A 26,355-nucleotide genomic window follows, 5' to 3' on the forward strand; every position below is an offset into this window, starting at 1 on the left:
TAATGTACAAAGTCAACATAAAAAATTGGGAGAAATTTCTCCACAGAATTCAGATTCATGTTAACAACTTTTTATTTCCTTCTATGCAGGCATTACAAGGAGCTAGTCAAATTATTGCTGAAATCCGAGAGACTCACCTCTGGTGAAGAGAAGTATATGAAACAGACTTTTCGGCTCAAAACGTGCTAGTTACTGCCTACTTGAGTAGAATTGTATGAACTGTGTTTCGCAATGGTATGAATCTGCTCATGTGAAGACTGGCTATATAAATGAGAAGTGTACCTTGCATTACAGAACAAATCACACATTTAATCCAGATAATAAATGGCTGTTTCTATAAAGTTTTCCCGTATACATACATATATATATATATGTATATATGAAGTCTGTCTTGTGACAGTTTCATCTGAACTTAAGAGACCTATTGATGTTCTAGTTGTACAAAGTTTGCCTGTGAGGAAGATGACCTGTGTAAGCTTGTTCGTCTTAAAGCTGCTACATAGTCCTTCAGGAAGACAATGCACATACTATACAACTGGCTCTGAAAGGTGAGGGCTGGCAATCTCCTCAGTCACTGACCGTCATTATACAGTTTAAATCTCTGCAAACTGAAGGCACACATGGATCTGGAGTCCTGGTGGAGAGTGGATTCAAATCCACTCTCACACTTCAACCTGAAAGCAAGCATTAGGACTTCCTGCATTAAAAACAGTAGGGCTTGGTAATGATAGCCAGTTTACTCTGCAAATCCCAAAACAGTAAATCAGATATATCCATACAATGGGCACCGTCTCACATTCTGAGATTGCCTTTATGTGGGAATTCAAATCCAGTTTATTCACTGTATTAGCTGGTAGTAGCTACCAACTACATTAGCACAGTGACTGGGAAATACCAGCCAAGCTTGGTTCTTCAGAGAAAAACACCCAGATGCACACGCGTGCACACATACGCGCACACAGTGGCTACATTTCATTCAGAAGGTGGAGCCGTTTGCAACACCATACGTATACATTAAGAAAATTATGTATCATGAACACAACTTTCCAAGTTTTTATGAAGGATTTTGTTAGAGAAAACATGAACAGCTTATGGTCCCCATTTACCAAGAAATAACTGGTTCCAAGTGATCTCAAACACAGAAAGCCCAAACAAGTCTGATAGGACATCTTTGAATCCATTCAGTGAATGCATGCTGCCAGAATGTTAGCATGCACACACAAAACCAGCTTTGAAAGTGGAGCTACCCGTGACTTCTCTCAGATGGACCAGACGACTTACCATAGCAGCCTTTTGAGTTTACAAGAAAAATTTACAATGCACCTCTTTTCTTTTCTGCCTATCACATTTCAAGTTCAAGATTTAAGCTTTCAAAACATGCTGGGCACCTGCTGGTACTACACACTGTACAAACCAGAAGCAAGAAATTTCAAGAACACCGGCCTTGCTGGTTCTTAAAAGTGTGAGGTGGAAATGATCTCCGGCATATTTATAATACTGTATGTTCTTGCTATGTAAATAAAATTGCTGGTATAGAATGACATTCAAGTTTGTCAATAAATGAATTCCTCTTAACGTGTCTCAGAAGCATTTAAGTGAACTTATAACTTTACTTTGTGCCACTCTGATTTCCTGGTGGTTAACTGGAGGTAAGAGTCTCACCAGGATTTCCTTCCCAGGCTGGTTCTGGATCCTCAGGTCTCAGCCTCCTATCTCGGACTACAGACATGAGCCACAAGTGTTTCAGTACCCACTAGTTTAGCTCATCCTGTATCAAAAACTTTTATGACTACCTTTTCTAGAAATCTCACAATTCACTGAGGTATCCTTGCATATCCATTTCTGCATATGAAATAGTAAGCTATACTGCTGCTTGTAGGAAAATGGGTCATTTTCTGCAATTCACTTGATCCTCAGGAAAACAGGATTGTTAGCACCTTTACTTTTCAAATGTGCAATCAGTTCTGGAGAGTTAATTTGCCTACTATGTAGAGCTGAACAAATCTGATTACAGATCTTTTAGGTTTGACCTGAAAGCTTTTTTGTTTCCAGTCCTGAACTCAGGGTCTTGAACTCAGGGCCTGGGCAATGTCTCTGAGCTGCTTTTGCTCAAGGCTAGCATTCTACCACTTGAGCCACAGAGCCACCTCTGGCCTCTTCTGTGTATGTGGTACTAAGGAACCAAACCCAGGGCTTCATGCATGCTATGCACATTCCCAGTCCAAATGAATCTCTTGTTGTCTCATGATTGGATAGCTGGTGAAATACTTTTTATTTCTTTGATTCCTTTTTAGTTCAACTCTGGTTATAAGCTTGCTCAAGGACAAAAGATACATTTCTGAATTGATAAAATATTTCTATTATAGGAATCTAGTCAAGAAACTCATGTAATATCTAATGGTAACTGTGACCTCATCTAACTTTTTTTTTGGGGGGGGGGGGAGTACGGTCAAGGAGCCTGAACTCTGGGCCTGGGTGCTATCCCTCAGCTCTTCAGCTCAAGGCTAGCACTCAGTTACCACTTGAGCCACAGCGCTTTTGGCTTTTTATCTTTTTTGCTTATGTGGTGCTGAGGAATTGAACCCAGGGCCACAGGCATGCAAGGCAAGCACTCTACCACTGAGCCACCTTCCCGCCTCATCTGCCTTTTTAAGAACTATTTTCTTGTTAAAAGTTAAAGACATTTATGTTCCCAAGAACATACCATTTTTTTTCCTCCATCGATTATATTTAAATATTTTTAAGTTGTATATTTCAGATTTAATTTACATCATAGATTCTCTGAGCACAACTGCATTCACAGGTAAAACATCATGATTACTTGTTTGCCCATTCTTCTCTCTTTTCTTTCCCAAATAACCTCCTTCAAGTATGGTTCAAGGTAGAATTTATCCTCTTCATATTTTGTCCAGTGCTCCTTAGGCAAGATGCCTCGTGGTAAGGCTCAGAGCTCTCTTGATCCGAAACATCCTGCCATAAAGTTTTCAGGAAGCCTTCTATGGCTTCTTTTACATCTTCAGTCTCCTGTATGGTATCATCTCTCATTAACCCCAGTTTGTTGAATCCTGCAGCATTGTAATGCCATTTTTGAACACCATCCAGAGGCTGAAACAGCAGACCTGCCCGCCATTGTGACCCGAGAACGAAGCGAGGCAGAACATTACCATTTCTAATACCGAAGCGCAGCTAGATTTTAGCCTGAGAGTGATTTGAACCTAGCAAGATGCTCTACCATTTAGCCACAGCTCCAGCACAGCATGGCTAATTATAAAAGACCCATAGAACATAGTGAAATGAATGAGCTCTGTAACCACAGTAAAAGTGCATCAGTTTCGTGCCTGTCACTATCACTCCCACAAGGAGGATAGGACAGAAAAGACAATCCGGGAGTATTTTCTTAAGTTTAATCCTGGAAATCATGGTTTTATACAATTGTCAATTATCTGCCAAGAAATAAATCATTAATAAAAAACCTTGTTTATTAACAAGTCCTTAAAAAATAATTTACTCACATTCTCAGGCCTAGTGTATTCTTCATTCTATTTTGTACTGAACCAAACCACATATTTTAAGAATGAAGCTAAGCCAAGTGCCTGTGGCTCATGCCTGGAGTCCTAGCTACTGAGGACACTGAGATATGAGGACTGTGGTTCAAAGACAGCCTGGGCAGGAAAGTCTAAGATATGAGACTCTTACCTCTGATGAACTTCCAAAAGGTCAGTAGAGTTGTGGCTCAAGTGGAAGAGTGATAGCCTTAAGCATGAAAGCTTGGGGACAGTATTAAGGCCCAGAATTCAAATCCCAGGACCAGCACCAAAAAAAAAAAAAAAAAAAAAAGCCAGATGTTTCTCTGGAGTCTGAGATCTGAGGATCATGCTTGAAGCCAGCCCAGGAAGGAAAATCCATGAGACTCATCTCCAATTAATCACATAGTAAACAGACCTGTAGTCTAAGGGCATGAGACTTGAACAAAAAGTTTAGGGACACATCCCAGGCCCTGAATTCAAGTCTCAGGATGAGCACGTCTGAACAGCCAAAAACAAAATTTTTATAACTGAAGCCACTTTATAATGTAGAAATTTCTTTTCCCTATTTTAAGTAAAGAAAGTCCATTCTTAAGAATATGTTGTCCAACAACTAAAACACACTCAGGATTTGTTACTGGTCTGTGGTTGATACTGACTCCGCCTTCTGTTATCATCCGATACCTAAAAACAGAAATGCAGTTATTACAGGAAACACTTTCCCCTCCTTCAAAAGATACTTACTTCACAACTTAAAAGCTTTTCAGTTGAAACCACTTGTTCACGCATGCAGTGGTTACTAGGTTTGAACTGGCATTTTCACTCGAGCACTTGAGCCACACTTCCTGCTTGTGGCTGCTAACTGGACATGAGTCTTACACTTTCTTGCCTGGGCTGGCTTTGCACTGAGATCCTCAGATGTTTCCATCCTCAGTAGCTAGGATTATAGGTGTGAGCTACCAGTACCTGGCAGCTATATTTCTTACCTTCATGTTCACAATTAGATTTTCTTGCCTTTAATGACCTTCCAATAGAGCAAATATAAGGGACCATAGTGACTTTTCTATTGGGTAGAGAGAAAGAGCTGGGCTAGGGTTGGGAAGGTGGCTCAGTGATAGAGCATTTGCCTTGCATGCTTAAAGCCCTGGGTTCGATTCCTCAGCACCACATAAGCAAAAAGAAAAAAGCCGGAAGTGGTGCTATGGCTCAAGTGGTAGAGTGCTAGCCTTGAGCTGAAGAGCTGAGGGACAGCGCCCAGGCCCAGAGTTCAGGCCCCACGACTGACCAAAAAAAAAAAAAATCCTTAAAGTCAATGACTCATTGTTGAAAGTATATGACAGCAGCCTCAAAGTCAGTGACTACTAAATAAATCAGCCTATCAGGGAGTCAGTTAGTTACACGAAGTGTACCCACAAGGCGACAATGGGCTTTCTTTACATATATGCATTTGAGGGCTCTTTACAACAGAGGCAATCAATCCAAAACAACTGGAAGAGAACAAATTATAGCAAATATCATTCACCACAGTAACAATGGCAGATGATGTGTGCTAAAACTCCCATAGATGAGTCACCCAAGGTCTTCAACTTTTCTCTCAACCTATCACTGTTCAGTTATAAATGGATGAACACCAATTATATGCCAAATTATTTCTAGTAGAGCAAAAGTATATGCCCTGAAGCCAGGCACCAATGGCTCATACCTATAATCGTAGCTAGTCAGGAAGCTGAGATCTGAGGATTTCAGTATGAAACCAACCCAGGCAAGAAGGTGAAACTCATGAGACTCATCTCCAATTATCTACCAAAAAAGCTGGAAGGGGCACTGTGGCTTAAGTGGCAAATCACTAGTCTTGAGCAGCTCCAGGACAGTGTCCAGACCTTGAGATCAAACCCAAGACCAATGCACACTCACACCCCCACCAAGTATATGCACTAATAACAAAACTGAGCAATTAAAACAGTCTATTTCCTGAAAAAGAAATATGCAGTTCTCTAGGGAAACACTTCATATTTTATAAGCCTTAGCATGTTATATCAGGCTAATTTTATTTTCAGAACTTCAAATCATATTTAAAATATACTGGAGCCAGATGCTGGTGGCTCAAGCCTAAAATCAATTCTAACTACTTAGGAAACTGAGCTCTGATGATCATGGTTCAAAGCCAGAGGGGGCAGGAAAAGTCTATGTGACTCTTATCTCCAATAAACCATCAAAAAGCTGGAAGTGGAGCTGTGGCTCAAGTGGTATAGTGTTAGCCTAGAGCAAAAAGCTCAGGAATAGTGCCCAAGCCTTGAGTTTAAGTCACAGAACACCAAGAAAACAACAACAAAAAATATACTATGGTACTGAACATGGGTCCTACTGGCTCACACTGCTGCTTAGGAGGCTGAGATCTGAGGATGGTTGTTTCATGCCAGCCCAGGCAGAAACATGGGCAAAGACTTTTACCTCCAATTAACCATGAAAAAACTAGAAGTGGAGCAGTGGCTCAAGTGGTAGAACACCAGCCTTGAATGAAAAAGCTAAGGGACAATAGCACCCAGACCGAGTGCAAGCCCCCAGTATTATAATTCACAGGAAGTTTAAGGGATTTTCAACAATAAGTACTGTTTCTACTTCATTCACGGACTAAACTAACTTCTACAAGTAAAGAGATGCCACTAAAGCCTTCTCCAGAAAGCACTCTCTCTGGGAGCATGTGGTACAAATTTTAACACCCAGTATGAACCAAGGAATCATCTCACCCCCGGGGACCATCCGGAATGGCTTTTGCTTTGCGACAGGTGTCCAGGACACTTGTTCCAGGGTCAAGAACTAACTCTGAAAAGGAAGCTTCTTTAAACAACTCTTTTAACTCTTCATCCGACATGACCTCCAGTGCATCGATGCTGCTATTATACAGGGCATGCGTACACCTGGAAAACATTTTAAAGGCCACAGCAGGTAAGTGCGTAATGGTAAATGCTCACAGCCATTGACCAACTGTGGAGGATCCATTATGTTCCATACATAAAGTTACTCAAAGAGCTTCACCTAACTTGTGTATTCACAAGATCATTTTCCTACCTCCCCCAATAAACACATAAAGCACTAAAGTCAAATGTTGCCAATCTTTGTCAATAATTAAACGGCAAGATAATCACAAAACAGCATAGCTCCCAATATTCTCAAGTCTATGAGAGAGAAACCATTTTGAAGGTCACCTCTTGGCAGAATCCAGCCCTTCCTGTCCATGAACCAGCTTTGTCACTTCGGCAGCAAGTCGTTTCTGAGCACCTCGCTTTTCTGGTTCTGTAGTGTGCAGCTGCATAATGTGATCGATCTCTGGAAGGGGCAGAAAAGTGAAGAGCTTCAGGTACCTTCAGGAGAAGAAAAGTGTTACACAGTTATCACATTTATCTCCAGTCTCCTCACACTGTTAAATCTTTTTTCCCCCTTTCTTTTTTGTGCAGATCCTGGGGCTTGAACTTAGGGCCTTGCCTCTTGCTTTTCCACTCAAAGCTAGCTAACACTCTATCACTTAAGCCACAGCTCCACTTTTGCCTTTTAGGTGGTTAAATTTGAGATAAAAGTCTTACAGATTTTCCTGCCTGGGCTGGCTTCAAACTGTGATCTTCAGATCACAGCATCCTGAGTAGCTAGGACTGGTATGAGACACCGGTGCCCAACTAAACTATATTTTTATTATTATTATTTTTTGGGGTTTGGTCATGGGGCCTGAACTCTGGGCCTGGGCACTGTCCCTCAGCTCTTCAGCTCAAGGCTAGCGCTCTACCACTTGAGCCACAGCGCCACTTCCGGCTTTTTTTCCCCCTGCTTATGTGGTGCTGAGGAATCGAACCAGGGCCTCAGGCATGCAAGGCAAGCGCTCTACCACTGAGCCACCTTCCCAGCCCCTAAACTATATTTTTAAATCTGAAAAATAAATACGCAGAAGGCACTGCCAATAAATACACTATTCAGATTGAAGATATTCCTTTTTCTTGTGCTGTCAGTACTAGAGTTTGAACACTGGACCTCACACCCTTCCTTAGCTTTTCCACTCATGGCAAGTGCTCTGGCACTTGAGCCACATCTGCACCCCTGGATTTTTGCTGGTTAATGGGAGCTAAGAGTCTCAGACTCTCCTGCCCTGGTTGACTTTGAGCCTTGATCCTCAGATCTCAGCTCAGAGTCCTGAGTAGCTAGGATCACAACCATTGAGCCTCCAGCAAGTACTACTATTTTTTTTTTAATCACATTTGGCTTTGAGCTTTCTTTTCTAAAAGCAGAGAAATGGTATAAACACACTGCCCTGTCCCTGTCCCATTCCCTTCCTGGCCCCTACCGATAACCACTAATCTAAATTTGTTTCCATCCTTCTCGAGGATGTTTGTATACTTTGGTGTGTACCTATTAAAAAAAAAAAGCATTATTTAAAAACAGAAACAGTATTCCATACTTTTTCTTTGGTAATGGGACTTGAACTCTGGGCCTGGGCACTGTCCCTCAGCTCTTCAGCTTAAGGATAGCGCTTTACCACTTGAGCCACAGCACCACTTCTGGTTTTTGGTGGTTTCTTGGAAATAAGAGTCTCACGGACTTCCCTGCCTGGGTTGGCTTTGAACCATCCTCAGATCTCAGCCCCTTGAGTAGCTAGGATTACAGGTGTGAGCCCCAGAGCCCAGCTCATACCTTTTCTTAAAATTCTTTGGTAAAATTTAACATGTTGAAACAAGTACATTGAAGGAGTAAAGAAGAGTATGGAGGTGGCCAGACTGATTGGGATTACATTGTATACTTGTGTTTAAATGTCACAATGAAATCTCCCCTGTATAACTAATGTAGCCAATGAAAAAAATAAACAAGTATAACATATATACTAACATTGTCACTTTGAGGCAAACACCTATGTAACTACCATCTTGGTTAAGAAAGTCATTAGCATTCATAATCCCACCTACTCAGAAGGCTAAGATCTGAGGATCAAAGTTCAAGGCTGTCCCAGGGAAACAAATCCTTGGGACTTCTCCAATTAACTGCGAGAAAGCCAGAAGCAGAGGTCTGGCTCAAGTGATAAAGAGTATCAGCCTTGAGTAGAAAGCCAAGCAAGAAGGCAAGGCCCCCCGAGTTCAAGTCTCAGTACTGATGCATTAAAAGTAATTAGAAAGGGTACAGAGATTCACTGGCTAAAACAGTTATCATGAGGGTTGGTGGCATGACTCACACTATCCAGCAAATGCAAAGTCCTGAGTTCAAACCCCTGTACTGCACAAACAAAACAATAAAAACAATGTAACAAGCACGTATTACTTTTTTCACAGCCAACTCTTAAAAACTCACCTTTCTACACAATCATCTTGCTGTCTGACAAAGAATTGATACAATTCAAAAGGAGAGGTTCTGTCTCTGTTCAGCCACAGGGCATTGCCAGCTGATTTTCCTAGCTTTGCACCGGCTGTGCTGGTAATCAGAGGGACCGTGATTCCAAACACGTCTTCTCCAGTCACCCTGCGCAAAGAGAATTTCATGATACAATTCAAGCATGAGTACCAACAGGTTCCGCCACCACCCTGCGCCAGTTCACTCCAGTTATCTGCTGCAACGAAGGCCTTGCAGCTGGGTCCTGGTGGCTCACACCTGTAATCCCAACTCCTCAGGAAGTTGAGATCTGAAGATCTTAGTCAAAGCCAGCTCAGGCAGGAAAAGTCTGATACTTTCTTTTTTTTTGGGGGGGGGTCCAGTCATGGGGCCTGAACTCTGGGCCTGGGAACTGTCCCTCAGCTCTTCAGGCTAGCGCTGTACCACTTGAGCCACAGTGCCACGTCCGGCTTTTTTCTTTTTGCTTATGTGGTGCTGAGGAATCGAACCCAGCCCCTTATGCATGCAAGGCAAGCGTTCTATCACTGAGCCTCCTTCCCAGCCCAAGACTTTTATCTCCAATAAATTACTCAAAAAGCCAGAAATAGAGCTCTGACTAGAGTAGTAGAATGCTAGCCTTGAGTGAAAGAAGCTCAGGGACAACACCCAGACCCTGAATTCAAGCCCAAGGATGGGTAAGGAAAAAAAAAAAGTGCTTCTGACCACTTCAATCTGAATTCCTGTCCCTCTTATACACTGTTACCTTACCCACACTCTATTTGCATTTTTTCATCCTGAACTTTAATTACCTGAATTTTAATTACACAGGTAGTTCTATGCAAAGGAAAATGATTTCCAATGTCCAGGTGGGAAGGATTCTCGAGAATATAGGGAAGGGGGACGCAACAGAAACATTAATGAGATTTTTTTTTTAAACCCACATCTGCCAGATGTAATCATATCTGTAATCCTAACTAATCAGATGGCTCACACCTGTCGGATTCCAGTTTGAAACCGACCAGGGCAGAGAAGTTGCCCAGATTCCATCTCCAATTAACCAGCAAAATGCCAGGACTAGAGGCATAACTCAAATGGTGCAACAAGCAAACTGAGCAAAGAACAGGCAGGCACCTGAGTTCAAACCTTAATACTGACCAAAAAAAGTTTGTTTCATAGCACAGAAAATGCCACTTAAAATCTACATTACTTACCAAATACCTACAGTTGCACCCCCCCCCCAAAAAAGATGCCAATTGAGAACGAAAGTTCCCTTCATGCAAGATGAAAACCTAAAACAGGCTACTCAAAGAAAGCCCAGTCACCTTCAGATATAATCAACAAAAGCAATCTCAACTTAAAAACAGAGGAGACAGGTAAAGAATAAACACTTGGGGCTGGGAAGGTGGTCAGTGGTAAAGTGCTTGCCTTGCATGCTTGAGGCTCTGGGTTCGATTCCTCAGCACCCATAAGCAAAAGAAAAGCCAGAAGTGGTGCTGTGGCTCAAGTGGTAGAGTGCTAGCCTTGAACTGAAGAGCTGAGGGACAGCACCCAGGCCCAGAGTTCAGGCCCACGACAGGACCCAAAATAAAACAAAACAAAACAAAAAAAAAAAGAATAGACACTCTACATCCTGATCAATGGTCTATTTCTTGCAGAGTTCTACAATGTGCCCCTTGGTCTCAGTGACAAGTTTCCTTCCCTAGTGTCATTAACTCTTTACAGCCCCTGAACGAGAATAACACCGTCCAAGGCTTGAAGGAAGGACACTATAATAAACCACCAATCAGTCACTGGTGGCTCACACCTGGGCTGGGAAGGTGGCTCAGTGGTAGAGCACTTGCCTTGCATGCATGAGGCCCTGGGTTCGACTCCTCAGCACCACATAAGCAGAGAAAAGCCAGAAGTGGCACTGTGGCTCAAGTGGTAGAGCGCTAGCCTTGAGCTGAAGAGCTGAGGGACAGCGCCCAGACCCAAAGTACAGGCCCCACAACTGGCAAAAAAAAAAAAAAAAGTTTCATGGTGGCTCACACCTGTAATCCTCCTACCAACTCAGGCGACTGAAATCTGAAGATAGCGGGTTCGAAGCCAGCATCTCCAATTAACCACCAAAAAGCTGGAGGTGGAGCTGTGGCTCAGGTGGTAGAGTGCTCGCCTTGAGCGCAGAGGTCATGGACGGCGACAGGCCCCAAATTCAAGTTCCAGACTGACACGAAAGAAAGAAAAAAAAAAGTTCAAAACACAAAAATAATAAACCGAAGAAGCGTCTTTTCGGGGAGCTGAGATGCGAGGACAGAGGTTCGAAAACAGCCTAGCCAAACGAACCCTCAAGGCCGCCGAGCGGAGCTGTGGGTCGAGGTGGCAACAGGACCAAATGAATGGGCAAGGCCCTGACTTCACGTCCCAGTACGTGCACGCGCGCGCGCGCACTCGGCACAGCCTACGCGTCGGTGTCCCGGCCGGCCGGCTTCGCGTGGGGTTTCCCAGGCGCCCCCCGCGGCGCTCACCTGCGGACGAACTCGTACCCCGACACCATGTTGCCCAGCTGGTCGGCCCCGCCTAGCTGCACGCGGCAGCCGTGCCGGCGGAACAGGTGGTAGAAGTCGTAGGCCTGCAGCACCTGGTAACAGAACTCGGCCAGGCTCATGCCCTCGGGGCTCCGGAGGCGGCTCTGCACGCTCTGCCGGCTCAGCAGCGTGCCCACGCGGAAGTGGCTGCCCTCCGTGGCCAGGAAGTCCACCAGGCCCCGCGGCTCGTGCCAGGCCGTGTTGTCCAGCACGGTGAAGCGGCCCCAGGCGCGGCCGTCAGCGAAGAGCCGCTGGTGGCGCTCGGCCAGGGCGCACAGGCCGCGACGCAGGGCCTGCGCGTTGGCTCGCACGCGCTGGGCGCTCAGGGCCTCGCGCGCGCGCTGCCGGCCGCTCGGGTCCCCCAGGCGCGCCGTGGCGCCGCCCACCAGGGCGATGGCGTCGTGGCCCGCGCGCTGGAAGTGGAAGAGGCCCAGCAGCGGCAGCAGGTGCCCCACGTGCAGCGAGTCCGCCGTGGGGTCGAAGCCGCAGTACACGGTCTGCGGAGGGCCGCCCGCCGCGAAGAGCTCGGTGAGCTCCACCCGCGTGCCCCGCTCCGGGAAGAACTCCTTGAAGAGGCCCCGGCTCTTCTGCGCCGCCAGGAATCCCTGCGCGCCCGAGTGCGCCGGACGCCGGCCCGCGGCGGCGGACCACCGGCCCCGAGACAGGCGCCGCCACACGGGCGCCGCCATCTTGGCAGCAGCGCGCGAGGGGGATGCTGGGTCGTCGGAGACCCGGCTCCTCCCTTCCCGTGCCCTTTCGTACTTCCGCATCGCTCCGCGCGTGTTAGCCGAGGGGCGGAGCTTGCGCAGTCGGCACTTCCGCAGTAGGCTGTCTCCCGCGGTTGGACTCTCGGGGGTGGCCCCGCCTCGCCGGTCCGGAAGGTCCCGGTGCCCCAGGGCGCCACTTCCGGCTGTGGTGCAGTGCCCCCCAGCACGTGAAACTCGGAAGCGCTCTGCAACGAATTGGCTTCTCTGCGCGCGCGTTCCCGCACGAACGTGGCGGCGCGCGTGGTTCTGAGCGGCACGGTCGCCGAGGGAGCTTGTGAACGCCGGGAGCTGGGGTTGCCCGGCGGGACTCGGTCCCCAGCCCTCGGCGTCTCTTTGGTTGCTCCGGGAGGTGGCAGCCTCGTCCAAGCGATAACAGACACTAAGCTAAAATTCCGAGACCAGTTACGTGTGTGTGCGCGTGCGCGTGCGTGCCGCCGGTGCTCAGGACCTGGGTGCTGTTCCTGAGTTTTTTCACCCAGAGCTGGTGTTCTATCACTTGAGCCACGCCTCCATTTCCAGCTATTTTGGCAGTTCATTGGGTGGCTTGGAGCCACGATCCTCACTACTTCAACCCCCTGAGTGAGTAGCCAGGGTCACAGGTGTGAGCCACACAGCCTAGGATAGATTCAGACCACCAGGGCCCTAGCAGGCCAGGCGCACCTGGGATGCGGCTCTCCAGCAAGTGGACCAACTGCAAAATTCTCCCGCAGACTGGCTGATTCCTGGGGCCTTTTTTAATACCAAGCAGCTCAGGTCTGATTTCCTGGATTCTGTCTTGGAGCTTTATGTGCAGGATGATTGGCCTGTACTATCGATGAACACTTGTGTGAAGGAAGGGAGGTGGGGAAGAGACAGATTGGAGCCCTCTGTTGATGGATCTTCCTGTAGAATTGGGATTTCCTTTCAGGATCATCTGAAGCCTGAAGCAATGGGGAGGCCATTGTACACTCTTATTGACTGGTTATTAAATGTGGGATGACCTTGGAGAGAAGACCCAACTATGGGCAAGGCTCTAGAGGAAGGCCATGTACAGAAAGGGGCTCATCTGTGAGCCATCAACAAAACACCAGCAACTGGGGGTCGTGGTATAGGGTTCTTCTAGACCACACCCCATACAGGATCTTTTACTTCTTAACGCTAAGTTTTTTTGTTTTGTTTTCTTTTGGCCTGACATGGAGTTTGAACTCTGGGTGCTGTCCCTCAGATCTTCAGCTCAAGGTTAACGCTCTACCATTTGAGCCACAATGCCACTTCCGGTTTTCTGGTGGTTTATTGGAGATAGAGTCTCACGAAGTTCCCTGCCATGGCTGGCTTTGAACCATGATCCCCAGATCTCAGCCTCCTGAGAGGCCAGGATTACAGGTGTGAGCACATAAATAAAAAACAAAACAAAAAGGGCTGGGAAAGTCGCTCAGTGGTGGACCACTTGCCTTGCATGCATGAGGCCCTGGATTCGATTCCTCAGCACCACATAAGCAAAAGGAAAAAAAAGCCGGAAGTGGCCGGGGCGCTAGTGGCTCACGCCTGTAATCCTAGCTACTCAGGAGGCTGAGATCTGAGGATCGCGGTTCAAAGCCAGCCCGGGCAGGAGAGACCATGAGACTCCTATCTCCAATAAACCACCAGAAAACCGGAAGTGGCGCTGTAGCTCAAGTGGTAGAGCGCTCGCTTTGAGCTGAAGAGCTGAGGGACAGCGCCCAGGCCCAGAGTTCAAGCCCCACGACCGACCAAAAAAAAAAAAAAAGCCGGAAGTGTTATTGTGGCTCAATTGGTAGAGTGCTAGCCTTGAGCTGAAGAGGTGAGGGACAGTGCCCAGGCCGAGAGTTCAGGCCCCACGACCTGATCCCCCCCCCCAAAAAAAAATATAAAAAAAACAACAACCAAAAAACAAGAAAAAAAAAAAAAAACTAGTCAGGTGTGGTGGCTCACACCTATAAGCCTAGTGACTCTGGAGGCTGAGATCTGAAGGTCAAGGTTCAAGCCAGTCCAGGCAAAAAGCACTGGAGAAGCAATCAGCTTCTGGAGAACCAAATAAAAGACTAGGCAAAACCAGGCAACTGTAGCTCATGCCTGTAATCCTAGCTACTCGGGAGGTTGAGATGTTAGGATTGGGGTTCAAAGCCAGCCTGGGCATGAAAGTCTGTGAGATTCATTTCCAATTAACTAACAAAAGCCAGAATTAGATTTGCTTGATTTTTAAAACTTGATTAAAAAACTCAGAATCTGAACGTTTTTATAGGGGAACATTTTATTCACAGGCTTTGGGTCAAGGTGACACATGGATCTAAAGGTATCTTAGCAACTTTCTACTGGAAAGTATGACTTCATGCTGTGGTTTCATGACTCAGTTTCTGCAGGAAGTCCTACTTCTTACGAAAGTATGTATCACAGGTGCCAGTGGCAGTAATCCTGTAATCCTAGCTACTCAGGAGGCTGAGAACTGGAGGATCTCAGTTTGAAGCCAGCCTGGACTAGAGACTTCACCTCCAGTTAACCAACAAAATGACAGACTGAAGGTATGGTTCAATTGGTAGAGTGCCAGCTATTAGCAAAAAAGCTGAACTAGAGTATGAGGCTCTGAGTTCAAACCCATCATACACACACACACACACACTGCAGAATTGTGCTTGTTTGCTTATTATTTAACAGTATTTTTGTGTGTCTGTGTGTGTATTCCAGTCCTGGGCCTGAACTCAGCCTGGTTGCTCTCCCTGAGCCTTTTAGGTCAAAGCCAGTGCTTTGGAAGGAGAGCCACAGCTCTCCTTCCAGATTTTATTAGTGCTTAATTGGAGATAAGACTCTTGTAGAGGGCTGGGAAGTTGGCTCAGTGGTAGAATGCATGAGACCCTGGGTTCAATTCCTCAGCACCACATAAGCAGAAAAAAGCGGGAAGTGGTGCTGTGGCTCAAGTGGTAGAGCGCCAGCTTTGAGCTGAAGAGCTGAGGGACAGCGCCCAGGCCCAGAGTTCAGCCCCCACGAATGGGTCAAAAAAAAAAAAAAAAAAAAAGAGTCTTGTAGACATTCCCTGCCCAGGCTGTCTTTGAAGGTCCAGCCTCATATCTCAGTCTTCTGAAAAGCAAAGGTTATAGGTGTGACTCATGGGTGCCTGGCTTATTTATTTTTGCAGTGCTCATGGCCTTACTCATGCTAGGCAAGAGCGCTCCCTCTCACCTACCTTCCCAGCTCAATACATCCTCTTCTTAGCAGTCCAGAGGGCTGTCATCTTGCTAGGTGGGGCCTTCTACCACTTGAGCCACACCCTAGGTCTGCCCTGCCCTTGTAAAGAATCTGTGGTGCTGATCCCAATTCAAACAAGTCTAACTCCCATTCTACATCTCTTTTCCATGGCTGACTTAAGCAATGACTAAGAGCCCAGGTCTTCCATTGGATTTCCCTTAGCCGAGGTCACCAGCTGCTGATTTCCTATCAGAGAACTTGGTCTAGGTGCTTGAATTCCATCTTTGATCTGCTTCCTCAGGATTTGCTTGGTTTCCTAGGAAATGGCTAGGCATTTGAATTTGTATGGTATATCTTGGGGACGTGTGCCTTTGTTCTGTTCTGTGAGAGCTGAGCCTTGTCAACCTTTACCCTGCACTAGCTGCTTTATTGGACTTGCTAGGGCTCAGATCAGAGGCTAATCTGAGCTGAGCAGAAGCCGAGGATCATAAAGAAACTTGAAGACAGACACAGATAACATCTCAGCTCCCTCCCTCCCATCTTGCCTTCATTCTTCCTTCCCTCTTCCTTTTCCTCTTCTCTCTTCAACAGTCTCACTGCAAAGCTCAGGATAGCCTTGGAGGCATGATCCTCCTGCCTCTCTCCTATTCGTGAGTGCTGGGATTACAGGCATGTGCCACCTATGCTGGGCTCAAATCCATTTCTTACTGGCTGACTGTGAGCAAATGTTTTAAGACATTTTGAGTTTCCAGGGTTTTCATCTAAAAATACACACACAGTAGTGCCTGTTGGCATGATTGAATTGACAACATGAATGTGTAAAGATTGACCAAATCTGTACACTCTCTTTTGGCTCCACTTTGCAACCACCGTTTTGTTTTGGTCAGTCATGGGGCTTGAATTCTGGGCCTGGGTGCTGTCCATCAGCTCTTCAGCTCAAGGCTAGCGCTCTACCACTTGAGCCACAGCACCACATCTGGCTTTTTCTGGTTATGTGGTGCTGAGGAATCAAACCCAAGGCCTCATGCATGCAAGGCAAGCGCTCTACCACTGAGACACCTTCCCAGCCCTGCAACCGCCTCTGTCTGCTGTTGTGCCTCTGAAAGATACCAAGGGAACAGCCAGGCCTCGCTCTCCTCTCTCACTCTTCATCATCCTGAGTGGAAACAGGGAAGCATTCTTCAACCCCCAGTTGGGGCGTGGGCCAGCCAATCCTCTCCCCCTCAGTAGAGGCAGGGGCTCCTGGCTGTGGTACCAGGCAGCTCCCTCCTCTTCACTGTCAGAAATGGCCTTGAACAATGGTCCTGCTGGCTGTAAGATGTGGGTTTTCAGCAGAGAGTTCAACTTAGAGCTCACACACCCATTGTCCCTAATAATTACCTTCGCCTTTCATAACAGCCTAAGTGGAAGCAGATTCAAAACTGTTCTTTCCAATGTTTTTTACATGTAGAAGGCCAGTAAATGTTAATTCACAGACCCAGAGACGGAATCCATAGAAATCAGACTTGGTGTACAAAAAGGCCAAAAGGAAAAGAAGTACACTTGTTTGTTCACAGCAAGTATTCAAAGGGAGGAATTTTCTTGCCGTGTGCCTGACTCAAAAATGTTACTGCTCTTTTGGGAATACTTTCCACATCTGACTACCATGATGAAGATTGCTTTCTGCTAATTTTTTGTTTTAATTAAACACATTCTTTAAACCTTTCATTAGTGGCACAGTTCTGAGTCTGACTAAACCAAATGATTCTGTTTTAAGTTTTTAAATGTTCCTGAATTGTTTGATTTCACTTTTTGAATTCTCTTCAGAAATTCCCCAATTTAGTGGGGCATAGATTGCAAGCCTGCGATCCTATCCACTCACGAGGCTGAGATCTGAGGCTCAAGGTTCAAAGTCAGCCTGAACAGACAAATTTGTGAGAGGCCCATCTCCAATTAACCAGCAAAAAGCTAGAAGGGGAGGTGGCTCAAGTGGTACTGCATCAGTCTTGAGTAGAATAAGCCAAGTGGGAGCAGGAAGCCTTGAGTTCAAGTCCCAGTACCAGCACATACAAAAAATATTGAGGGCTGAGAAGGTGGCTCAGTGGTAGAGCGCTTGCCTTGCATGCACAAGGCCCTGGGTTCGATTCCTCAGCACCACATAAGCAAAAAGCCGGAAGTAGCGCTGTGGCTCAAAGTGGTAGAGTGCTAGCTTTGAGCTGAAGAGCTGAGGGACAGCGCCCAGGCCCAGAGTTCAGGCCCCACGACCAGACACCCCCCCCCCAAAAAAAGGAACTTAAAAAAATATTAATTGAAAATGTGTGTGTGTGTGTGTGTGTGTGTGTGTGTGTGTCTGTGTTTATAGAATTCAACTATAATGAGGCAGGAAGGAGATGAATTGAGTCTCATTTGGCGGGCTTAGGATATGTAGTCTGAGTAAGGAATTTATACCATCTAAGTAAGATAATAAAATGTTGCAAGAGGTTGGATTAGGAGACTAGGCAACAATAAAAAGCACATAAATTCACAAACCCTATTACTCTTAGAAAGATAATGTGTGGGAAAGGACAGAGGTCACCCAAGGCTTGAGCAGGTTGTATAGAAGCAAATGAAACTCGCATCCTGGCTTCATGTCCAGGGCTGAAACCCGCGACTATAAGCAAATCAGAGATAACTTTTGTCCTTGATTTCACATTTCTCAGTTATCCTGGGATTATGAGTCTGCTTTCCGTAGTTTTAAGTAACCTTATAACCCTGTAAAAACTAACAAAGTATCCTAGAAATAATGGCATAAAGTATCTTCTTTGTGTTAAGTTTAAAAACTATTGCTATTGGCAGTTCATACCTGTTTGTATCTCCAATAAAGGAAGAGGAGGAAGAGGAGGCGGCAGCTGGAAGTGGAGCTGCAGTTCCAGTGGCAGAGTGCTAGCCTTGAGCAAAAATTAAGATCAGGGACAGTGCCTAGGTGAGTTTTCAAACCCCAGGATATTCTCTCTCTCTCTCTCTCTCTCTCTCTCTCTCTCTCTCTCTCTCTCTCTCTCTCTCTCTCACACACACACACACACACACACACACACACACACACATGACTAATTAGTTCTGAGTTTCTTGAACACATCTAATGGATTCAAGAGAGTATCTGATTTTTTTTTTGTCACTACTATGGCTTGAACTTGGGATTCTCAGCTTTTACACTGAAGGCTGACAGTCTACCCCTTGAGCCATACTTTCACTTCCAGCTTTTTACTGGTTAATAGACATGAGTCTCTTGGATTTCTCTGCCTGGGCTGCCTTTGAACTGCAGTTCTCAGACCTCGGCCTCCCGAGCAGTATGACAGGCATGAGTCACCATTCCAGGCTCCACTTTGTTTTGTTATTGAAATGCAAGTGAACTATCATAAATGATAAATTCAAGGGGACATTAAATGAGGAAGTAGGTCACTTTAGATACTGAGTCACCAAAAGAAATAGGGACTTGCTACTTCCCATGATCACACATAATTCTTATATAGAGTTGTTAAAGAAATGCCACTAAAATAGATTATTTTTACTTCTTCAATTAAGACTTCAAAAATCCCCAATTGGATTAAAAGGTAAAAAGAATAAAAGTTGCTAAGAAAAATATTTTGTCGAGTTTCTAAATATTGGAATTCCCCCCACTTTTAATAGGTCATCTTATGTGGGGTTTTTACATGTCCTTATTTTTAACTTGTTGCTAACAATGAAGATGTCTTAAAAATCCCTTGCTTTGAATCCCAGTGTATGTATGAGTGCATGTGAGTGCTTGCATGTGTACACCTGTGTAGTTACTGAGGCTTGAACTGAGAACCTGGGTGCTGCCCCTGAGCTTTTTTGCTCAAGGCTAGTGCCCACGGCCCCACATGCAGCTTTTTGATGGTTAACTGGAGATGAGAGAGTCTCACAGACTTTCCTGCCTGGGGTGCTTCAGACTGTGATCCTTAGATTCCAGGCTCCTGAGTAGCTTATAGGTGTGAAGGACTGGCATCTGGTGGTTCCTTGTTTTATATCAATTATAGGTATCTAGAAGGGTCTAGAACTTTTTAACCTTCATCTGACAGTCATGGCTCATTTCTATAAAGGACATGGTCTATCACAGTGACTTAGTGGCATCCCTGACAACTTCCTCAAAGTTGCTTTCCACTGGCCTCAGCTCCAGGACCAAAAACTCACTGCAATATACTTACACTGAGCCGGGCGCTGGTGGCTCACACCTGTAATCCTAGCTACTCAGGAGGCTGAGATCTGAGGATCGCGGCTCAAAGCCAGCCTGGGCAGGAGAGACCGTGAGACTCCTATCTCCAATAAACCACCAGAAAACCGGAAGTGGCGCTGTAGCTCAAGTGGTAGAGCGCTCGCCTTGAGCTGAAGAGCTGAGGGACAGCGCCCAGGCCCAGAGTTAAAGTCCCACAACCGACAAAAAAAAAAAAAAAAAAATATATATATATATATATATATATATATATATATATATATATATATATACATACTTACACTGAAAGATGTAATTAAAAATAGAAACAGGGCTGGGAAGGTGGCTCAGTGGTAGAGCGCTTGCCTTGCATGCATGAGGCCCTGGGTTCCATTCCTCAGCACTACAAAAGCTGGAAGTGGCGCTGTGGCTCGAGTGGTAGAGCACTAGCCTTGAGCTGAAAAGCTGAGGGACAGCGCCCAGGCCCAGAGTTCAGGCCCCACGACCAACCAAAAAAAGAAACCCAGCTGGGTGCGGGTGGCTCATGCCTGTAATTTTAGCCATTCAGGAGGCTGAGTCTGAGGATGGCAGTTTGAAGCCAGCCCGGGCAGAAAAGTCTGTAAGACTCTTATCTCCAGTGAACCACCAGAAAATCAGAAGTGGTGCTGTGGCTCAAGTGGTAGAGCACTAGCCTTGAGCTGAAGAGCTCAGGGACAGTGCCCAGGCCCTGATTTCAAGTACATGGCCAACAAAAGAAGGAAAAAAAGAAGAAGAATGAAAGGAAAAGAAAGAAGGAAAGGAAGGAAGGAGAAAGAAAGGAAGACAGAAAGCAAGCAAGCCCAGCACCAGTGTGGCTCACGCCTGTAATCCTAGCTACTCAGGAGGCTGAGATCTGAGGGTCTCAGTTCAAAGCCAGCCTGGGCAGGAAAGTCCATGAGACTCTTATCTCCAATAAACCACTAGAAAACCAGAAGTGGTGCTGTGGCTCAAGCAGTAGAGTGCTCACCTTGAGCTGAAGAGTGCAAGGACAGCACCCAAGCCCAGAGTTCAAGCCCCATGACCGACAAAAAAAAAAAAAAAAAAAAAAAGCAGAGAAAGAAAGGAGGGAGGAAGGAAGGAAGGAAGGAAAGAAATAAATCCAGCTGGGCACCAGTGGCTCACTCCTGTCATCCTAGTTACTTAGAAGGCTTAGGTCGGAGAATTGCAGTTCAAAGCCAGCTGGGGCAGGACAGTCCATGATCTCCAATTAACCAGCAAAAAAATCTGAAAGTGGAGCTGTGGCTCAAGATGGTAGAGTAGAGCTAGCCTTGAGTGGAAAAAGCCAAGCAAGAGCATGAGATCCTGAATTCTAATCCCAGTACATACACAAAAAGGGCACACTTGAACTTTTATCTACAGTTTTTATGTCCAGGACATAAAACCACCTAAAAGATTGGTTGTAGAAAAATACACTAAAACAATCCTTGTATAGTTTCAGCAAAAAAGCAGAGTTTGGACTTGTTTTCTCGTTTGCCAGAGGTAGTGTTAGCAGCTTATAGGTAAAATTCAGGCTTCTGAGCAATTGGACCACTCACTGATGTGATGTATGGGGCAGCTTGATGAGCCTGACACAGGAATGCATGCCACTGCCCCAACCTGCTTCTGTGACAGTTTTTGGAGTCAGATGCCTCACTGCAGGTGTGCAGAAGACAAAATGTCTAGTCCTTCATCTCTTTGGTTCTCAACTCACTGAAATGACTGCATTGCAGATTTTCCTAAGATGGTTCAGGACTAGCCTGGGACGGGGTTTATTCATAGACAAGACCTGAATTGTCCTCTCCCCTAACACTTCAACCCCTGTTGGTTGACGCCAAAGCTTCCAGAACTCAGATCAGGGCTACTGATTCTGAGGAGAGCTTTGTGAGCTGTGGCATGCTGCCCTGAACTGGAGATCACATCATGGCCTTGGGAATTGCTTGCAGTTAAAAGCTGGACCCTGGCGCTCATGCCCGTAATCTTAGCTACTCCGAAGGCTGAGATCGGAGGATCTTGGTTAAAAACCAGTCCAGGCAGGAAAGTTCCTGAGACTCTTAGTGCCAAATAACCACTCAAAAGCAGAAAGAGGAGGTGTGGCTCCAATGGTAGAGCACCAAGCTTGTGCAAAAAAAATCTCAGGATCAGATCTGGCCTGAAAGATAAAAAGGAAGAAAAACAAACCTAAAACCAAAACAGACATTCACATTCTGCTAAACAGACATTCAGCACATGTTGTCTTGGATTTAGTTTTTTACTTCTACCTGGCCTGGGAAAGGATGGGTCTGTATAGTGTTTATATGTGTATACAGTGGGTGATCAGGGACACTGGGGTTTGTAACAGAACCAGATGTGTATGTGTGTGTATAGTATCTATTTTTATTTTTGTGACAGTACTAGGGCTTGAATTCAGTGCTGGGCATTTTCCCTAAGCTTCTTTAGCTCAAGGTTGGTGCTCTACCACTTGAGCCTCAGCTCTACTTCCAGCTTTTTTGCTACTTCATTGGAGATGAGTCTTACGAACTTTCCTTCCTAGGCTGCCTCCAAACTGTGATCCTTATATCTCAGCTTCTTGAATAGCTAGGATTACAGTATGAGCCACTGGTGCCCAGCTACATTAGGTATAGTTTCAAAAAGAAATTCAAAAGAGCCAGGCACTGGTGGCTCACACCTGTAATCCTAACTACCCAGGAGGCTGAGATGGAATATCCTACTTTAAAGCCAGGCTGGGCAGACACATTCGTGAGACTCTTACCTCAAGGTGTGGAGGTGTGGCTCAAGTGGTAAAGTACCAGCCTTGAACAAACACACCAAGTAGAGAGCTCTAGGCCCTGATTTCAAGCCACAAAAATACCCCCCCACTCTCTCTCTCTCTCTCTCTCTCTCTCTCTCTCTCTCTCTCTCTCTCTCTCTCTCTCGCTCTCACACACACACACACACACACACACACACACACACACACACACACACACACACACACACACGAGATGAATTAAAAAGACAAAGATCTCCAAAGACAAAGATCTCCAAACCAAGGAACTCTAAATAAATTAGTACACACACAGGGTGTGCTCTGAGTACTTATTTATTACAATTGTCACAACCCAACAAAGAAAATGTTCCCATCTTTTCATGTATTATAGATAAGGAAAGCTGAGATTCAGTGCTGGTTCTAGAAGGTGTGTGTGTGTGTGTGTGTGTGTGTGTGTGTGTGTGTGTGTGTGTGTCAGTGCTGGTTCTAGAAGGGGTGTGTGTGTGTATGTGTGTGTGTGTGTGTGTGTGTATACACTAGGGCTTACATTCTCTTAGCTTTTTCACTCAAGGTTAATGTTCAACCACTTAGACCACTGCTCCACTTGTGACTTTACTGATTAACTGAACTATAGTCTTTTGGGTTTGTCTGCCTAAACTGGCTTTTATCTCAGATCTCAGCCTCTCAAGTAGCTAGGATCACAGGTGTAAGCCTTAGGTGACCAGTGCTTCTTTAGTTTCCTAGAATTTGGGCTTTGGAATGCTCTCCTTTCTGCTCTCATGCCAATGGATGGTATTTTGATCTCTTTCCTATACATGGTATCGTAGAGAAAGGTTTTCTGAGAGGCCTGAAACTCTCAGACTTCAAAGTCTGGGAGTTTCTTCCATTACTGACAGTGTGAACTTTAAATCAGAGGTTTACTTTGCAGTTTCTCTATTTTATTTTTCTCTCCCATAACAAATACTTGAAGGCAACCATTCCTGCATTTCAATACAGATCTTTTTTCTTTCAGGCTGGTGTTATCTGAACAAAGAACTGTGTGATTCTGCCATCACATTAATACGGACTGAGGCTTTTTTGACACAAGAAGATACTTTAAAGCTGGCTGCCGGTGACTCACCACCTCTGTAATCCTAGCTACTAAGGAGGCTGAGATCTGAGGATTGTGGTTCAAAGCCAGCCTGGGCAGGAAAGTCCATGAGACTCATCTCCAGTTAACCACCTGAAAACCAGAAGGGACACTGTGGCTCAAGTGGTAGAGTGCTGGCCTTGAGCTGAAGAGCTCAGGGACAGTGCTCAGACCCAGAGTTCAAGCCCCATGACTGACAAAAAAAAAAAAAAAAAAAAAAAAAAAAAAGGAAGGAAGAAAAAAAGAAAAAGAAAGAGAAAAAGAAAAAGAAGATACTTCAAGACATCGTGACCAAATGCTTTCCCAGCTTCCTATAATCCTGCCCTTCTGTGATCTGGGGCTTCTGCAATTGTGTTAAGCACACCCCCCAAATCTTCTCCACTCCTACGCATCTGCTCACCATACACATGTTCAGGGGAAATCTCATTATTTATCTGTATACTTACAAACATACCCTTTTCTTCCAAGGAACTGTTTTAGAAGTTGATTCAATGGGTTTTGAAGTGGTTTGTCCACTCCTGCTTATTCTCTCACTTGACAAGTTAATCCCTTCTTCCTCTGGTCAAATAACTGAACCTGGTGGTTCTTTCTACCATTTCTACTAGGTATAAACAAACACTTCCAGAAGTGGAGATCCAAGGCAGCAACTTCCCACATTCCAGATACCATTTGGATTTGTGTCTGTGTCTGTGTGTTTGTGTGTGTGTGTGTGTGTGCGCGCACGCACGCGTACGCCTCTAATGGGGCATGGATTCAAGGCCTCATGCTCTCGCTTAGCTTTTTGCTCAAGGCTGGCACTGAAGAAAACAGCTTCACTTCTTACTTTTTGCTGGACAAATTGGAGAGAAGAGTCTCTTGAATTTGGCTGGCTTTAAACTGGAATCCTCAGCTCCTGAGTGGCTATAGGCGCTGAGCCATTTAAAATTTTTGCATGGAACAGCCCTCTGGAACTCTTAACACAGATAAATGAGAAGGCTAGCTAGGTGACCTAGCTATTCAGGTGGCTGAGATCTCAGGATGTGGTTCAAAGCCAGCCTGAGCAGGAAAATCCATGAGACTCTTGTCCAATTAACCAGCAAAAAGCTGGAATTGGTTGGAGCTGTGACTCAAGTGATAGAGCACTACCCTTGAGTAAAAAAGCTCAGCAACGGTGCCCAGACCCTGAGTTCAAGCCCTAGGACCGGCACAAAACAATCAAAGCACAACAACAACAACAACAAAAACCACAGACACTAAAAACAAAGAAGACAAAACAAAATATAGCAATAATTAGACACACACCACTTATCTGGAGGAATAAATTGTACATGATTATTGAAAAGAGATAAATTCTCCTATGTACAAAAAAACCTGGCATCTGAATACATTTATTTTGACCTGGATTATTAGTAACCTAAGTTGTCTGTACTGAAAATTTTTTTTCCAATCCAGGTGCTTGAACTCAGGGCCTGGGCACTGTCTCTGAGCTTTTTTTGCTCAAGGCTGGCACTCTACCACTTGAGCCACAGTGCCATTTCCAGCTTTTTCTATTTATGTGGTACTGAAGAATCAAACCCAGGGACTTATGCATGCTAGGCAAACACTCTACCACTAAGCCACATTTTTTTAAAGTTGAAAACTTGTTTCAAATAAAGACGGAAGTGCACATGTAAACTAGAAATGGGAATTTATTTTTAGATTTTTTTTTAACTACCTAAAGGAGCAGGTTTTTATCCTTCTCTTTACAAACTGTCAAACTCTAGGCTTTTTCATTCAAGGTTGGTGTTCTACCAGTTGCCACTTTCAGTATTGGGAAACTTTAAAGAAACAAAATGTAACAGAATTGGAGTTGGGAGAACTGATTATTCATGAGGTTTTAATCCTAGCCTGGCTGGAATAGTATTTAACTCAGGCTTGCTTCTATGGGTGATGACAAAATGCTGCATCTCATTTTTTTAATGGGGCCTGACATCTTACATTCTTCCTTGATGTGACTTTCCTTCTCTTGAGTTTCCTAAACTTAGATTAATGACTTGAGCTAAATGCTGGTGGCTCACTGTAATCCTAGTTACTCAGGCGACTGAGATCTTAGGATCAAGGCTCAATGCCAGTCAAGATAAGAAAGTTTGAAAGGCTCTTATTTCCAGTTTACCACCAAAAAGTTGGAAGTGGTAAAGCACCAGCTTTGAGCAAAAAAGCTAAGGGACAGCACCCAGACCTGAGTGCAAGCCCAGTATTGGAATATGCAGTGCATGTGCACACATACACACACATGCGCACACACACAGAGAAAAAGAAAAAAGAAATCCATTTCTTATCATCATGCGTGTTCTCTGATCTAAATTTTTGCAGCTCAAAAACAGAATAAAAAGGGATAAAAGCAGGCTTAGGAAGTATACAATTTTGCCGTTATTACTTTCTTCTGGACAATTCTGCAAATATTCCTGTTGTTTTGATACCACAGGACAATACATTCGTGGCTCAAAGGTGAAGGAGTATGCAGACAGATTGCTGTCAAAAGACAAGAAACTTAATTGGGTGCCAGTAAGTCAGCCTGTAATCTTAGTTATTCAGGAGACTGAGCTCTGAGAATTACATTTCAATGCCAGCCCAGGCAGGAAAGTCCAAGAGACTGTGATCTCCAATTAACTAAAAAGCCACAAGTGGCTCAAGTGGTAGAGTGTTAGTTTTGAGCACAAAAGCTCAGAGACAGCACTCAGGCCCTGAGTTCAAGCTCCAGGACTGGCACACACTAAGCCACAAAAAGACCTCTGGCTGTAATAGAATAAATCCTGTTACTAAAATATGATGGGTGACAAATTTGCAGGAGAGTCTATTAAGTTAACCCATTTTTGTTATTCTCATTCTGTTTTCTGGATTCTGAAAGCCATGGAATTAGAAAAGGATAGAAACAAAGACGTG

At 45.1% G+C, this 26,355-nt stretch overlaps 2 protein-coding genes across 9 annotated transcripts in view; one reads left to right on the top strand and one right to left on the bottom strand.

Moving 5' to 3' along the window:
- Dnm1l (dynamin 1 like) overlaps positions 1-1,575 on the top strand; it is a 49,529-nt gene extending 47,954 nt beyond the window's left edge. For all 8 annotated transcript variants that reach the window (XM_070038631.1, XM_070038640.1, XM_070038667.1 and 5 more), the window contains one exon: positions 90-1,575. In XM_070038631.1, the coding sequence (XP_069894732.1) occupies positions 90-146 (57 nt within the window). In that variant the 3' untranslated portion in view covers positions 147-1,575. The remainder of the gene's footprint in view (positions 1-89) is intronic.
- Positions 1,540-12,136, bottom strand: Yars2 (tyrosyl-tRNA synthetase 2). Its single transcript, XM_070038688.1, has 5 exons — positions 11,372-12,136; positions 8,850-9,017; positions 6,731-6,886; positions 6,272-6,442; positions 1,540-4,208 (listed from the first exon to the last, which is right to left on the bottom strand). The coding sequence occupies exons 1-5, from the start codon at positions 12,118-12,120 to the stop codon at positions 4,049-4,051; spliced, it is 1,404 nt and encodes a 467-aa protein (XP_069894789.1). The 5' UTR covers positions 12,121-12,136; the 3' UTR covers positions 1,540-4,048.
- Between the last annotated feature and the right edge of the window lie 14,219 nt (positions 12,137-26,355).

This window comes from Dipodomys merriami, unplaced genomic scaffold (assembly GCF_024711535.1).
Source record: "Dipodomys merriami isolate MVZ:Mamm:240054 unplaced genomic scaffold, mDipMer1.0.p SCAF_10, whole genome shotgun sequence".
Classification (NCBI taxonomy): Eukaryota; Metazoa; Chordata; class Mammalia; order Rodentia; family Heteromyidae; genus Dipodomys; species Dipodomys merriami.